At 35.7% G+C, this 16,278-nt stretch overlaps 1 protein-coding gene across 8 annotated transcripts in view; it reads left to right on the top strand.

The window, feature by feature from the left end:
- The window catches only part of LARP1B (La ribonucleoprotein 1B), a 128,901-nt gene that overhangs the window by 97,684 nt on the left and 14,939 nt on the right, over positions 1-16,278 (top strand). For 7 of the 8 annotated variants that reach the window (XM_031028619.2, XM_031028608.2, XM_031028612.2 and 4 more), the window contains 2 exons: positions 9,027-9,238; positions 9,687-9,790. In XM_031028619.2, coding sequence (XP_030884479.1) covers positions 9,027-9,238; positions 9,687-9,790 — 316 coding nt within the window. Of the gene's footprint in view, positions 1-9,026; positions 9,239-9,686; positions 9,791-16,278 lie in introns of those variants that run through there. The other variant, XM_081811906.1, reaches the window with a different exon arrangement.

The following is a 16,278-nucleotide window of genomic DNA, read 5'->3' as shown; positions in this document are numbered from 1 at the left end:
TTTGTTGTTGTCTTACAGATTCCCGAGACTTGATTAATTTTTTCCAATTGTTTTTTCCTCTGTTCAGATTGGATAAATGCTGTTGATTCTGGCTACTTTTTAAAAAATTTAAATTCAGTTAATTAGCATATAATGCATTATTTGTTTCCGGGATACAGGTCTGTGATTCATCAGTCTTGTATAATACCCAGTGCTCATTATAACACATACCCTCCCCGAATGTCCAGCACCCAATTATCCCATCCCTCCACCCATCTCCCCTCCAGCAACCCTCAGTTTGTTTCCTGTGATTTAGAGTCACTTATGGTTTTTCTCCCTCTCTGGTTTTGTCTTGTTTCATTTTTCCTCTCTTCCCCTATGATTCTCTGCCTCGTTTCTTAAATTCCACATATTAGTGAGATCATATGATACTTGTCTTTCTCTGATTGACTTATTCTGCGTAGCATAATACCTTCTAGTTCCATCCACGTCACTGCAAATGGCAAGATTTCATTTTTTATGGCTGCATAATATTCCTGTGTGTGTGTGTGTGTATGTGTGTGTGTGTGTGTGTGTGTACACACACCACATCTTTATCCATTCATGGGTCGTTGAACATCTGGGCTCTTCCCATAGTTTGGCTATTGTGGACATTGCTGCTATAAACATTGGGGTGCAGATGCCCCTTCAGATCACTACGTTTGTATCTTTCAGGTAAATACCCAGTAGTGCAATTGCTTGGTTAGAGGGTAGTTCTATTTTCAACTTTTTGAGGAACCTCTATACTGTTTTCCAGAGTGACTGCACCAGTTTGCATTCCCATTCTGGCTACTTTTAATATTTTCTCTCTATCCCTTGTTGTGAGCAATTTAATTATGATTGTCTTGGTATGATTTTCTTCATGTTCCCGGGCGCCTTCGGCTTAGGTCATGATCCCGGGGTCCTGGGATTGAGCCCTGCGTCAGACTCCCTGCTCCACGGGAAGCCTGCTTCTCCCTCTCCCACTCCCCCTGCTTGTGTTCCCTCTCTCGCTATGTCTCTCTCTGTCAAATAAATAAATAAAATCTTAAAAAAAAAAATTCATGTTCTTATACTTGAGGCTTTTGAATTTTTGGATCTTTTAATAAAATTTGGAAAAATTTCAGCCATTATTTTAAATTAACATTTTATACTTTATTGTATTATTATTATTATCTTAATATTTTATTCATTTATTTGAGAGAGAGCTTGATGAGAGAGCACACACAGAGGGAGAAGCAGTCTCCCCACTGAGCAGGGAGCCCTGTGAGGGGTTCGATCCCAGGACCCTGGGATCATGACCCGAGCTGAAGGCAGACACTTAACCGACTGAGCCACCTAGGAACCCCAACATTTTACATTTTAAAAACTTATTTTCTCTGTACTTCTTTCTGTTTCCTTTTCAATTACAAGACCTCAATTACATGTATATTAGGCTACTTGAAGTTGTTCTATATCTCACTAATGCTCTTTTTTTTTCCCCCGGTTTCTTTTCTCTCTGTTTTGTTTGGATTATTTTTACTCCTATATCTTCATCAGTCTTTCTTCTGCAATGTCTAATATATTTTTATACCCATTCAGTGCATTTTTAATCTCAGCTTTTATGTTTTTCTTCTCTAGAAGTTTAGTTATTATTATCTTTATCTCTTTTTGATATGTTTATACTTTCCTCTACCTTATTGAATACATGGAATATAGTTGTAATGACTTCTTTTGTAAGCAAAGTATAAATCCAGTATTTGGATTTATATCTAACTGCTCTCATACAGTGGACAGTACATGATGAGTCAAAACTGGCCTACCATGGTCTAATCTGGCCACACCTTTATTTACATGTAGTCTGTGGCTGTGTTACAATGGCAGGGTTGAGTAGTTTCAATAGGGACTTTATAACTTGAAAAGCCAAAAATATATACTGTCTTGCATTTATAGAAAACATTTGCTTGGGGCGCCTGGGTGGCTCAGTCATTAAGCATCTGCCTTTGGCTCAGGTCATGATCCCAGGATCCTGGGATCCAGCCCCGCCATCGGGCTCCCTGCTCGGTGGGAAGCCTGCTTCTCCCTCTCCCACCCTCCCTGCTTGTGTTCCTGCTCTTGCTATCTCTCTCTCTATGTGTCAAATAAATATGTAAAATCTTTAAAAAGAAAGAAAGAAAGAAAGAAAAACATTTGCTTAGTTCTGCTTCAAAGGCATTTTATTTTTAAAAGAAACTAAATTTGCTAGTCCTCATGTAGCATGTTTTATTATCAGTCTTCATTGAACACCAACAGCATAATATTAAGTTTTGGTTTTATAAAGGCATTCCTATCTATAAAGACAATGAAGACTAGGGACAAGGTTCATATGGTTCAGGTATGCAGCTGTTCCAAGATTTGATTTGGCAGTCATAAAATTTGGGAAATCTTAAGTAGAAGAATAGTTAGCATACCCTTTAGTCCCTTGGTTCTTTTTTTTTTTTTTTTTTAAGATTTTATTTATTTATTTGACAGAGAGAGAGACAGGGAGAGAGGGGACACAAGCAGGGGGAGTGGGAGAGGGAGAAGCAGGCTTCCCGCAGAGCAGGGAGCCCGATGTGGGGCTTGATCCCAGCACCCTGGGATCATGACCTGAGCTGAAGGCAGACACTTAACGACTGAGCCACCCAGGTACCCCAGTCCATTGGTTTTTAAACTTTAGCAAGTATCACATTCACCTGGAAGGCTTGTTAAAACAAATTATAGGACTCCATACCCAGAGTTTTTGGTTTAGTAAATGGAAGTGGGACCTGAGCATATACACTTCTAACAAGTTCCCATGTCATGCTGATGATGCTGGTTGGAACTACACTTTGAAAATCAGTACTTTAGCCTAGTTCTCTGAAATATCAGTCTTCTCTGATAAACCTGTAGCAGAAACTGTATGATATACAGTGACAATTGAGGTTCCCTGAAGAGTAGATGGCTTGGTCTTCTGTCTTGTTTTTTTATAGCTTTTTTTGAGGTATGGTTTACATACCATAAAACTAACCCATTTGTGTACTGTTTCATGAGTTTCAGTGACTTTGTATAGTTATACAGGAGCACCAGAATTCAGTTTTAGAACAATTTATCATGCTAGAGAGTTCCCTCATGATCATTTACAGTCACTCTCAACACTCAACTGCAGTCTCTGAGGTTACCAGTGATCTGCTTTTTGTCTGTATATTTTTCACTTCCTAGAAATTTCATATAAATGGAACCATATGATGCGTTTTCATTTGTCTGGCTTTTTTCAACTAAAATATTTGAGATAAATCCATGTCGTTGCTTACATCGGTGCTTTGCTTTTTATTGCTAAGTAGTATTCTATAGTATGGACTACTACAGTTTGTTTATCCATTTGACAGTTGATATTTTTATTTTTTCCAGTTATTGTTATTATGAAAAATGCTATTTTGAACATTCTTGTACAAGAGATGCCCCATCATTTTGATTAAGAAGGTATAACATCCAAATGATAATCATATAGCATCCTAGGCTTATAGTTGATTAAAAAACAACTTTAATATATTCTTGTTCCCTAATTACTTATATTTCTAGTAAGAAAATTTTTCTATCTACTATAAATATTTTATGTACTTGCAGTTATCTTGGGTTTTTTGATAATTTTCTCTCAAAATATTGTAAATTGGTATAGATGTGCTGTAAAAATTTTGTAAAATGTTTCCTTTGAGATAACACTCTATAGGTCCTAGTCTTCACAAAATTGACATATCTGCTCTTATTGGTGGGTAAAATTTACACATAAATAAATCTGGAATAAAATAAATAATAAAACTGAAATTTAATTTTTAATATGGAAATGTTCAGATAAAATCAAAAGTAGAGAGGACTGTTTAATGAACCCTATGTAATTATCTTACCTAATTTCAACAGTTGTTAATAGTTTGACATTCTATTTTCATCTGTACCTTGTTCCCCATAGGTTTCTGGTATTTCATGTTGAATCTCATTTCACTCAAATAAATATCATTTCTTCTGCAAGTACTTCATTGTATATCACAATGTGCAGTTTATGTTTGGTTTTCCCTGATGTTTGGTATATATCTTTTTCAAGTTGGTTGAGTGAATCAGGAACAAAGAAACATGCATTCCATTTGATCATTAGGACAGTTAAGTTACTCTTAATCTGTAAGCATTCATCTTCTCTTATTTTTCCATCCCAATGACTCGTTGAAGAAACTGGTTAATTTGTCATAAGATTTATGATCCAGATTTACCTGTTTGTATCTTCCTTTCAATCAGTATGTCCCTTTATCTCCTCTATTCCCTATGAACCAGTATTTAGATGTGGAAGATTTAGTATATTCAGGATTTTTATTTCTCTGGTGGCAAGACTGTTTCTTAGAAGGAGCTGTTTACTTCCAATTATATCATACAGTGTCTTTTAGGCTCTCTTTTTTTATCTTTAAAGATTTTATTTATTTGACAGAGAGAGAGACAGTGGGAGAGGGAACACAAGCAGGGGGAGTGGGAGAGGGAGAAGCAGGCTTCCCGCGGAGCAGGGAGCCCGATGTGGGGCTCTATCCCAGGACCCTGGGACCATGACCCGAGCCGAAGGCAGACGCTTAACGACTGAGCCACCCAGGCGCCCTCTTTTAGGCTCTCTTTTGCTGCTGCTATGATTGATCATTGGATTTAAATGTTATTGGCCTGATCCATTCATCATAAAATTTCCCTTCAACTTTTTTTTTTCTAAAGACTTTTTTTTAGAACAGTTCTAGGGTCACAGAAAAATTAAGCATAAGATACAGAGATTTCCCATTTTCTCCCTGCCCTGAGCTTACATGATCATCACCCATCTGGTGAAGGATGCTGCTTCCTCATAGCAATAACCCACATCAGAGTGGTACATTTGTTACAATTGATGAACCTACACCAACACATCATTATTACCCAAAGTCCATAGTTTACATTAGGGTTCACTCTTGGTGTTGTACGTTCTTTGGGTTTTGACAAATGTATAATGACATGTATCCATGACTATAGTATCATACAAAGTAAAAATCCTGTGTGTTTCACCTATTCACATTTCCCCCACCATATCTCCAACCCTTGGCAACCATTGATCTTTCTACTGTTTCATAGCTTTCCTTTCCCAGAATATTGAATAGTTGGAATCCTACAGTGTGTAGCCTTTTCACATTGGTTTCTCTCACTTAGTGATATGCATTTGAAGTTCATTCATGTCTTTTCATGGCTTGATAGCTCATATGTTTTTAACACTGCATAATATTCCATTGTCTGGATATACCATAATTTGTCCATTCACCCACTGAAGGACATCTTCATTGGTCCCAAGTTTTGGCAGTTATGAATAAAGCTACCTAAACATCCATGTGCAAGTTTTTGTGTGGACATAAGTTTTTAGCTCCTTTGAATACGTACCAAAGAGGCTGATTCCTAGATCATATGGTAAGAGTATATTCAGTTTTATACAAAACTGCCAAACTGTCTTCCAAAGTGACTGTATCATTTTGCATTCCCACCACTAATGAATAAGAGATCTTGTTGCTCCATATCCTCGCCAGCATTTGGTGTTGCCAGTGTTCTGGATTTTGGCCATGCTCACAGGTATGTAGTGGTATTTGACTTTCATTTATATTTCCCTGATAACATGTGATGTGGAAAATCTTTGCCTGTGATTATTTGCCATATATATCACTTCTTCAGTGTATCTGTTGAGATTTTTTAGTTGATTTGTTTGTTTTCTTATTGTTGAATTTTAAGAGTTCTATATATATTTTGGATAATAGTCCTTTATCAGATGTGTCTTTTGCAAGTATTTTCAGTCTGTGACTTATCTTATTTTCTTGACAGTGTCATTTGTGTATCAGATTTTTTTTTTTTTTCATTTTAGTGAAGTCCAGTTTATCAGTTATTCCTTTCAGGGATCGTGTCTTTGATGTTGAATCTCCCTTCAACATTTTACTAAATGGTTTTAAGAGTCACTGATGAATATATTCCCTAGATTCTCTATTTCATTAGAGTTGCAAAATAGTCTTCTTTTTTTTTAGTCATCTTCTATCATTCCTTCTGTGTTTCTTAATTAGAATTCTATAAAGAAGGATTTTTTTTTTAAAGATTTTATTTATTTATTTGACAGAGAGAGGCACAGCAAGAGAGGGAACACAAGCAGGGGGAGTGGGAGAGGGAGAAGCAGGCTTCCTGCCGAGCAGGGAGTCCGACGTGGGGCTCGATCCCAGGACCCCAAGATCATGACCTGAGCCGAAGGCAGACGCTTAATGACTGAGCCACCCAGGCGCCCCAAGAAGGATATTCTTTTATCTACTCTTTTGTTACCCTGAAATTCAGTTTTTCCAGGAAAGCAAGGATAAATGCTTGTTTCTTTCTATTCAGTTTATCAGTTTTTAGAACAATGAGTTTTGTGCCCTAGCAACCTACAAATGTGATTAAGTTTTAAGGTACCATTATGAATTCATAGAACTTACTTATTTGACATGTTTAATCAATTTCAGTCATTATTTTTAGTGGTCAGAGTACTTCATTTTTGACTGGTGGGGTCCACTGAAGTTTGCTGCTGTATCCTCATGACCTATTCTAGTTTTTTTTTTCTTTTTTCTTTTTTAACTTCATTGCTTTCTGACTCAAGATTTCCCAGGTTCATATTATACTTTGTGCTCCAGACTTCATTTCTTTTAGAGGACCAGATCAGTGGGAAATGGAATTTGGAAACTATAATCTGGATGTTAGGAAGCTTACTGTTATTGTTCCCAGATCTTTAAATATTTCTTTTACAGAGGTGCTGAATTTAACATATTTTTCAGTGTATGATCATAGTTTTATCCTTGTGATTGCATAACTTTTTGGTCCAAGGAAAATCTGTATTAACAGAATTCAGTCATCAGTCATTTGGTGTGTGTATGTTTTTTTATTAACGCTGTTGTAGGCAGTGGTATACAAATAGAAGATTGTGGCCCTTGCTTTCAGGGAACCACTGGGACTTGTTCTTAGCATCTAATGGGATAATATATAAGAAAATAAATTTTAATTTAATAAATGAAACAGTAAATGGAGAAAATGCAAAGGTGGCAGAGAAAAGAATTGATTAATTTTACTGGCAGAAGATGTTCAAGGAATGCTTCAAATTCCCAGGGAAAGTAAAATCTATGCTGGGTATTAAAGGAAGGATATGAGTTCAATTGGGTGTAAAAAGATAAGGGAAAGGGACTTTCAGAGAGAGAAAAAAGCACATGAAAAGATATCAAGCAAGAGAACAGGATCAAGTAGGTTACTATCTGGGGCATTAAAACTAAAGTGGTGAAAGACAATAGATGAGTCAAAATCAGTAAAGTTTAGTATGCCATGATAAAGAGACTAGACTTCTTCCGGAGGCAAAAGGAAAACACTGACGGATTTTAAGTAGATGCATGAAATCACCTAATTTGCTCCTCAGAAAACCTTCTGATAACAGATTGGGAAGGGAAAGGGGAAGTTAGGGAAATTACGTAGTAGAATAGATAAGTTCACTTTTTTAAAAAAATTTTTTATTGTTATGTTAATCACCATACATTACATCATTAGTTTTTGATGCAGTGTTCCATGATTTATTGTTTGCATATAACACCCAGTGCTCCATGTAGAACGTGCCCTCTTTAATACCCATCACCAGGCTAACCCATCCCCCCACCCCCTCCCCTCTAGAACCCTCAGTTTGTTTTTCAGAGTCCATAGTCTCTCATGGTTCGTCTCCCCCTCTGATTTCCCCGCCTTCATTCTTTCCCTCCTGCTATCTTCTTCTTTTTTTTTTTTCTTAACATATATTGCATTATTTGTTTCAGAGGTACAGATCTGTGGTAAGTTCACTTTTGAGTTTACAACCTTGTGTTTAGAATAGTGCTTGGCATATAGTAGGCACTCAATAATATTTATTGAATGATGAACAAAAAGTTATTATATGAATCAAAAGAAATTGATAAGTCTGAAGAAAAACCATAGAAACAGAACCTACATTCTGCTTGCTTACTTATTAGTATCTTATTACCAAGATATTTTCGCAAACTAATTAATTAATAAGCAAAACAACCCAATAGAAATATAGTCAGGATATGAATGGTAAGCTCATGATAGGGGAAATCTGAATGATGACGATACATATGAAAATAAGCTCAACTTCACTAGTAACCAAGGAAATACAAATACCATTTAAATCCCATGAGGTAGAAAAAAATTTAAACGTCTAAACAAAACCCAGTCTTAACCAGGGTATCAAATTGCTGAGACTTTTTCATGCTACTGGTGGGAGTATAAATTGGTGAAACCATTCATTATAGAAATCACCTTGGCAATCAGTAATCAGTAAGTCAGAAGATACATGTGTCATTTTAGTCACATTTAGTCAACATTTCCATTTCAGATATCAACCCTAGAGACATGCTCATACCTGTACAGAGAGACATGTTTAACAATGTTCACTGCAGCTTCTTTGCTTCTATCAAAAATTTAGAAATAACATAAATGTGTATCTTCAGGAGAATGGATAAATTTTAATGTATTTGTATAACAGCATAATCTTCTGCAGTAAAAATGAATAAATCAAAGCTATGAGTAGAATTTGAATAATCAAGTCTCAAAATATGACTATAAAAGCTTGCAAAATGATACATGTAGTATGATGTCACTCATGTAAAGTTAATTATGCAAAATAATGTTATTATAAATATAAAAATACATAGATATTACATAGATAAAAATACCAAATTTGAAAGCCTGGTTGTCTCTGAGGAGGAAAAGTGAAATGGGGTTGGGGAAGGTTATATAGTGGGCTTCAGCCTATTTTTCTTTTAAAAAAAGTCAGAAACAGATATAACAAAATTAAAATTTAGTAAAGTAGGTGATGTACAGACAAGTGTTTATTTTTTATTCTTACATATTAAATGTTTCTAATGAAAAAATCTTTTGAGAGTAGAAAATTTCAGAATTACCTTTGTTCTCAAGTAAAATACTTTCTTAGCATCTAAATACATTTAGCTAGTTTTTTTGTTTTGCAGATTTGAGTGATGAATTAGCCCAGAAGCTGTTTGATGTTTCAGAAATATCTTCAGCAACAATGGCCCATTCATTGCCCACAGCAGTTCCAGAATCTCCTAGAATTTATCCTGCAAGGACACCTAAAACACCTCGAACACCCAGGTTACAAGATCCAAACAAAACACCAAGATTTTATCCTGTTGTTAAAGAACCAAAAGCTATTGATGTAAAGGTACACAAAACAAGCAGGAATATAAAGCGTGCATTTTATATCCTTTAACATTACAAAATGAGACTTTTAGTTTCTATCATTTTTTTTAAATATATATTTTAGATTGTAAGAATTCGCTTAAAAATGGTATTTTACCATAGTGATGTTTTCTCAGGTTAAGGAATAACTTCTTTACAGTTTGTAGTGTAATTAATGTCGATCAGAAGGTATAATGAAGAATCACACTAAGTTGTATTTCCTTTAATCCTTGTGTTGAAACCTAGCAAAGGACCTTCTTTGTTAAGTTTTGTAACTTGTGAGATACTGAGTTTTGTGACTTCATGTGATTTCATAATGTGTCATCCACAGTATGAAAATGTTTGAGCTAGTTTACAGTCAGAGGGTTTTAATTTACTTGTGAAGTTCACGCTACTGAAGTAATTGCAATGTTTGACTTCTTTTTCTTTAGAGTCCAAGAAAGAGAAAAACAAGACATAGTACAAATCCCCCTCTAGAGTGTCATGTTGGTTGGGTAATGGATTCCAGAGATCACGGGCCAAGAACATCTGTCAGGTACTATATTTGTCAAACATGGCTTGGTTTTTTATTTTAAGTTGAAAACAGTTACTAATTAGGCATTTGGAATATTTAAAAATTTATATGTTAGCAAAGTATGGAACAATGAAAATAGTTTTTGAAAAGAAGCCAAAGGAAAAGAAATAAGTGGGACAATTTTCCAGTAAGTACATTAAGGAATACTTGAGTAGGACAATCTTTTTTCCACTTAAACTAGTTTCCACAAATGTGTACTCTTAGATAAAAACTATGTAAGTTTATGGAAGATTCCAGATTCTCAGTGGCATTAATTCTTAGTGAATTACTGTGCTAAACAATCCACTCAAACTATATAAAGAATATGGAAATAAAACACATTGTTATTTTGAAATTTTTCGTTTTGGGGAAAATAACTTAGATTAGCTGACTGTTAGTAGTAAGTGGTTTTTCTTTTAGCGTTAATTTTTTTTAAAAAGACTATTATTTACCTCAAAAGAGATGATAGAGCAAACATTTGATAATGCCAGTTGTGCAATATAATATGGTATGTTTTGGGGCGCCTGGGTGGCTCAGTCGTTAAGCATCTGTCTTCGGCTCAGGTCATGGTCCCAGGGTCCTGGGATAGAGCCCCACATCGGGCTCCCTGCTCCGCGGGAGGCCTGCTTCTCCCTCTCCCACTCCCCCTGCTTGTGTTCCCTCTCTCGCTGTCTCTCTCTCTGTCAAATAAATAAATAAATAAATAAATCTTAAAAAAAAAAATATGGTATGTTTTGTCCTGTACAGTGGATGCAGAGGTGATTTGCTGCTAATTGCTTTGTGTTCTTTGTAAACACATTTTGTGTTTGTGTAGATATTTTCAGAATAATTATCTGACCAACTTTCTAAATGAAAACTTAGCTTTAGGAAAAAGTGTTCTTTGGTTACTAGAGGGAAGGATTAGATAGTTTCAGTCAAAGAAAAGCTAGTGAGTTTATCATGATCTGAAAATCTCCTCCTCTGTCTTTCCAGTGATGTTTATTTGGTACTTTTACGTTTTGTTCTCATTGATACAGTGTCCTTAAAAGATAAAATGTGTATATGTTTTTTGCACGCCTATTGTATACTTATGGTTATTGTGTTCTAAGTGATTTTGAGAGTTTATTTTCCAGGATTTTTTTTTTTAAAGATTTTTATTTATTAGAGAGAGAGAAAGAACGAACAAGGGGACGGACAGAGGGAGAAGCAGGCTTCCTACTGAGCAGAGAGCCTGACAATGCAGGGCTCGATCCCAGGCTTGGGATCATGACCTGAGCTGAAGACAGACACTTAACCGACTGAGCCACCCAGGCACCCCTCCAGGATATTTTTTTTTATCAGAGCAGTATATTTAGAGATCAACAAATAATGGTGAAGGATGTTTAGTCAATAACATTTAGTTTAGGGCACCTGGGTGGCTCAGTTGGTTAAGCGACTGCCTTCGGCTCAGGTCATGATCCTGGAGTCCCGGGATCGAGTCCCGCATCGGGCTCCCTGCTCAGCAGGGAGTCTGCTTCTCCCTCTCCCGCTCCCCCCTCTTGTGCTCTCTCTCTCTCTCAAATAAATAAATAAATAAAATCTTAAAAAAATAAAAATAAAAAAAAACAAAAAAAAAACAAAAAAAACATTTAGTTTAGTTAGAACATTTAATGGAACGTTTAGTTAGGAATATGTTCCTTACAATTCATTTTTTATTATGTTATATCTTTGTTATTAATAATTCATCTATATAGTGATTTATTCATTCCCAGGCACCACTCCACCTTCTCCCACAAGTAAAATGTATCAGGAAAGCAGGGGCTTAACATTGTGTTGGGCGCATTCCTAGGCACTGAGTAAGCAGCAGGGAACAAGATAATTACAGTCCCTGCCTTTCTGGAGCTTAATTCAGGGGTGACAGACAAGTATTTATAATAATGACTAAATTTTTTTAATTGATCTATTTTTTTAGAGTAGTTTTAGGTTCACAGGAAATATTGAGTGGAAGGTACTGAGAGTTCCCTTATACTCCCTGCATTCCTTGCCTTCCACACCACAGCCTCACCCACTATCAACATTCATATGTTTAGATCATCTACATTAGTGTACTTATGGATATCATTGGATTTAAATCTACCATTTTATATTCTACTTTTCTCATCTCATCTTTGGTTTTTTTCCTTCAATCTTTTGGATCAGTTGAGTTTTTATAATAATTCTATTTTATCTCTACCATTGGCTTCTCAGTTATATCTCTTATTTTTTATTGGTCTTCTACTGTTCATAATACACATTTCAACTTAGTCTACTTTCAAATAATATTATACCACTACATGTATAGGATAAGAATATTGATATCATAAAGTTCCATTTCCTCCCATCTTCTGTGCTATGCTTTGTTACTACTTTTCTTTAGATAGTTATCTTTTAAAGACATGAGAAATTTTTATTTTATTTATTTATTTAGATTTTATTTATTTGAGAGAGAGAGAGTGCATGGGGGGGTGAGAATGGAGAGGCACACTCCCTGCTGAGCAGGGAGCCAGATGATCAGACATCCCTGGGGCTCAATCCCAGGACCCTGAGACCATGACCTGAGCTAAAAGCAGACACTTAACTGATGAACCACCCAGGCGCCCCAATGTGAGAAATTTTTAAAACATTTGCTCTCATTTTTACCATTTCTAATGCTCTTCCTTCCTTTTTTTTTTTTTAATTAAAAGATTTTATTTATTTATTTGACAGATACAGCGAGAGAGGGAACACAAGCAGGGGGAGTGGGAGAGGGAGAAGCAGGCTCCCTGCTAAGCAGGGAGCCCAATGTGGGGCTCCATCCCAGGACCCTGGGATCATGACCTGAGCCGAAGGCTTAACGCTTAACGACTGAGCCACCCGGGCATTCCAGTGCTCTTCATTTTCTTAAACATTTCTTGTTGTACAGGTCTATTAGCAGTGGATTCTGTCAACTTTTGTTTATCAGGAGAAGTTTGTTTTTTTCTATTTTGAAAGATACTGAGTATAAAATTCTTTGATGGATCTAGGTATGGATACGGTTATATGTGTATATATGTGTGTGACACACAAGGTGTTTATCCAAGTCATTGGATTTATTGTTTGTTGTCTTTTATTCAGTTAGGAAAATTTTCATCTCTTATCTCTTCAAGTATTTTTTGCCTGTGTTCTTGTTGTTTGTTCCCCTTGTTCTGGGAATCCAATTACATGTACATTAGACCATTTGTTAATATCTCACAACTCTTAGATGATCTGATCTTTTTTTCTACTTTTTCTCTTTGTAATTCATGTTGGATAATTTTGATTGAGCCATGTTCAAATTTACTTTCTTCAGCTGTGTCCAGTCTCCTGATAAGTTCATCACAGGAATTTTTCATTTCTGATATTGTGCTTCATATATTTTGTATTACCATTTGACTTCTTAATAATAGTTCTTCTTTTCCTACTGAAATAATGTATCATGCATGTTGTTCTCCTTTCCACGAGTTCCTTCAACATATTAATCTAATCATAGTAATTTTAAAGTCCACTGTGTGATCATACCAATAGGTGGGTCATCTGCTGTAAATCTCGTTGGTTTTTTTGCATTATCTTTTTTTTGTTTTATATATTTTTTAAATTTTATTTATTTTTGAGAGCGAGAGAATGACAGAGAGAGAAGGAAAAGGGTGAGGGTCAGAGGGAGAAGCAGACTCCCTGCCGAACAGGGAGCCCGATGCGGGACTCGATCCCAGGACTCCAGGATCATGACCTGAGCCGAAGGCAGTCGCTTAACCAACTGAGCCACCCAGGCGCCCCCTTTTTGCATTATCTTTTGATTAAAATTTTAATTTTCTTGTCTTTTTCTGTCTCATAAATTTTGATTGAATTCTAGATTCTTGCTTTTAGACTTATTTTATGCCTCTAATAGCTCCAAATCTCAAACTGAGTAAACCCTGATCTCTTTCCATTATATTTGTTCCTAATCTGCAGAATGTTGCTAAAATAAATCCTAGGCTGATTGATATGAATATAAATTCATATACTCCAGTTATACTTAAATCCCCAGTACAGTATTATAATTTTATTTTCTCCTGCGATTTTTTAATAACATTTTCTTTTCCCCAGCTTATTTTATTATAAGAGTATAGTATATAATACATATAGCATACAAAGTATGTGTTAATTTTGTATGTTATCGGCAAGGCTTCTGGTCAGCAGTAGGCTATTAGTAGTTAAGTTTTTAGGGAGTTAAAAGTTACATGTGGATTTTTGACTGTGTAGGGTGTCAGCACCCCTAACTCCTGCATTGTTCAAGGGTTAATTGTATAAACATATATGTAACTAATAACAGGCCCTCAAGATCTATGAAGCAAAAATTGGGGCACCTGGGTGGCTTAGTCAGTTGAGCATCCAACTCTTAATTTCAGCTCAGCTCATGATCTCAGGGTTGTGGAATCTAGCCCCGTGTCAGGCTCCACGCTTAGCAGGGAGTCTGCTTGAGATTCTCTCCTTCTGCCCTTCCCCACTGCTCTCTCTCAAATAAATAAATCTTTTTAAAAAAGATATATGAAACAAAAACTGAAAAAATTGGAGGGAGAAATAAACAGTTCTACAAGAATAGTTGGAAATTTCAATACACTACTTTCAATAATGCATAGACCAACTTGACATAAGATGAGTAACAAAATAGAGGACTTGAACAACATAATAAACCAATTAGACCTAACAGATATATATATAGAATATTCTACCCAACAACAGCACAGAATACACATTCTTAAGTACACACAAGACATTCTCCACAATAGACCATGTGTTGGGCCAAAACAAAAACTTCAATACATTTTAAATGAGACACCATATAAGGTATCTTCTCTGACTGCAATATAAGGAAGTTAGTAGAAATCTATAACAGAAGTAAAACTGGAAAAATCACAAATATGTGGCAATTAAACAACACACTTTTAACCCGTGAGTCAAAGATGAAATCATAAAGGAAATTAGAAAATACTTAGAGATATATGAAAGTGAAAACATAGCATACCAAATCTTAATGGAATGCAAGGAGAGCAGTGCTCAGAGGGAAATTTATAGCTATAAATGCCTACATTTAAAAAGAAAAGAGATCAGAAATCAGTAACCTAACATATTTTAAGAAACTTGAAAATGAAGAGCAAAATAAACCCAAAGCTAGCAGAAGGGAGGAAGGAAATGTTGAAAATGAGAGCAAAAATAAACAAAGAGAAGAGAAAAACAGAGAAAATAATAAATAATAAAATAAACAGTAAAAACAAATGTTGGTTCTTTGAGAAGATCAACAAAACTAACAAAGTTTCTTTAGACTGCCAGGGAAAAAAGAGAAGATGCAAATAACTAAAATCAGAAATGGAAATGGAAACATAACTAACCAACCTTACAGAGATAAGAGGATTCAGAGAGAATAATATGAACAATTATACATCAACAGATTAGATAACCTGGAAGAAATGCACAAATTCCTCAAAACATACAAATTAAACTGATTGAAGAAGAAATAGAAAATCTCAACCCATACATAAGAGTAAAGAGATCAAATCGTTAATCAAAAATCCCCCAACAAAATTCCAGCCCAACTGGCTTCACTTGAAGTAAATTCTACCAGATATTTAAAGAAGAATTAACACTAATCCCTTTCAGACTCCAAAAAATTGAAGAGAAGGGAATGCTTACTCTGTGAGGCCTGCATTACCCTGATACCAAAACCAGATAAAGACATCACAAGAAAATAAAATAATATACCAGTGTCCCTTATGAATATAGATGCAGAAGTTCTCAACAAAATATTAGCAAATGAAATCCAGCAGTTGTCAGGGGCACCTGGCTGGCTCAGGTGACTCTTAACCTGAGGGTTGTGAGTTCAAGCCCCATGTTGAGCATGGAGCCTACTTAAAAAAAATAAATAAAAATAAATAGGTTTTTAAAAAATCCAGCAATATATTGAAAATATTATTCACCATGGCCAAGTGGAACTTATCCCAGTAATGCAAGGGTGGTTCAACATAAGAAAATCAGTGTAATACATCATATTAATAGAACTAAGGAAATGACTGGGGCGCCTGGGTGGCTCAGTTGGTTAAGCAGCCAGCTCTTGATCTGGACTCAGGTCATGATCTCAGGATCCTGGGATCAAGCCCCACATCAAGCTCCAAGCTCAGTGGGGGTCTGCTTAAGGATTCTCTCTCTCCCTGTCCCCCTGCCCCTGCTTGCACACACACACTCTCTCTAAAATAAATAAATAACATTTTTTGAGAAAGAATTAAGGAAATGACTACATGATCATCTCAGCTGACACAGAAAAGACATTTGACAAAATCCAACATCTTTTTATGATTAAAAAGTGTTTGAAAACTAAGAATAGAGGAAAAATCCCTCAACATGGTAATAAGTATTTATGAGAAACCCACAGCTAACATCATACTCAATGGTGAAAGACTGAAATCTGTCCTCCTAAGATCAGAAACAAGACAAGGATACTTGCT

Source organism: Leptonychotes weddellii, chromosome 2, assembly GCF_054177405.1.
Source record: "Leptonychotes weddellii isolate Sample4059 chromosome 2, ASM5417740v2, whole genome shotgun sequence".
Taxonomy (NCBI): domain Eukaryota; kingdom Metazoa; phylum Chordata; class Mammalia; order Carnivora; family Phocidae; genus Leptonychotes; species Leptonychotes weddellii.
Note: the sequence above shows the minus strand (reverse complement) of the source record. Positions and strands in the feature narration are given on the sequence as shown.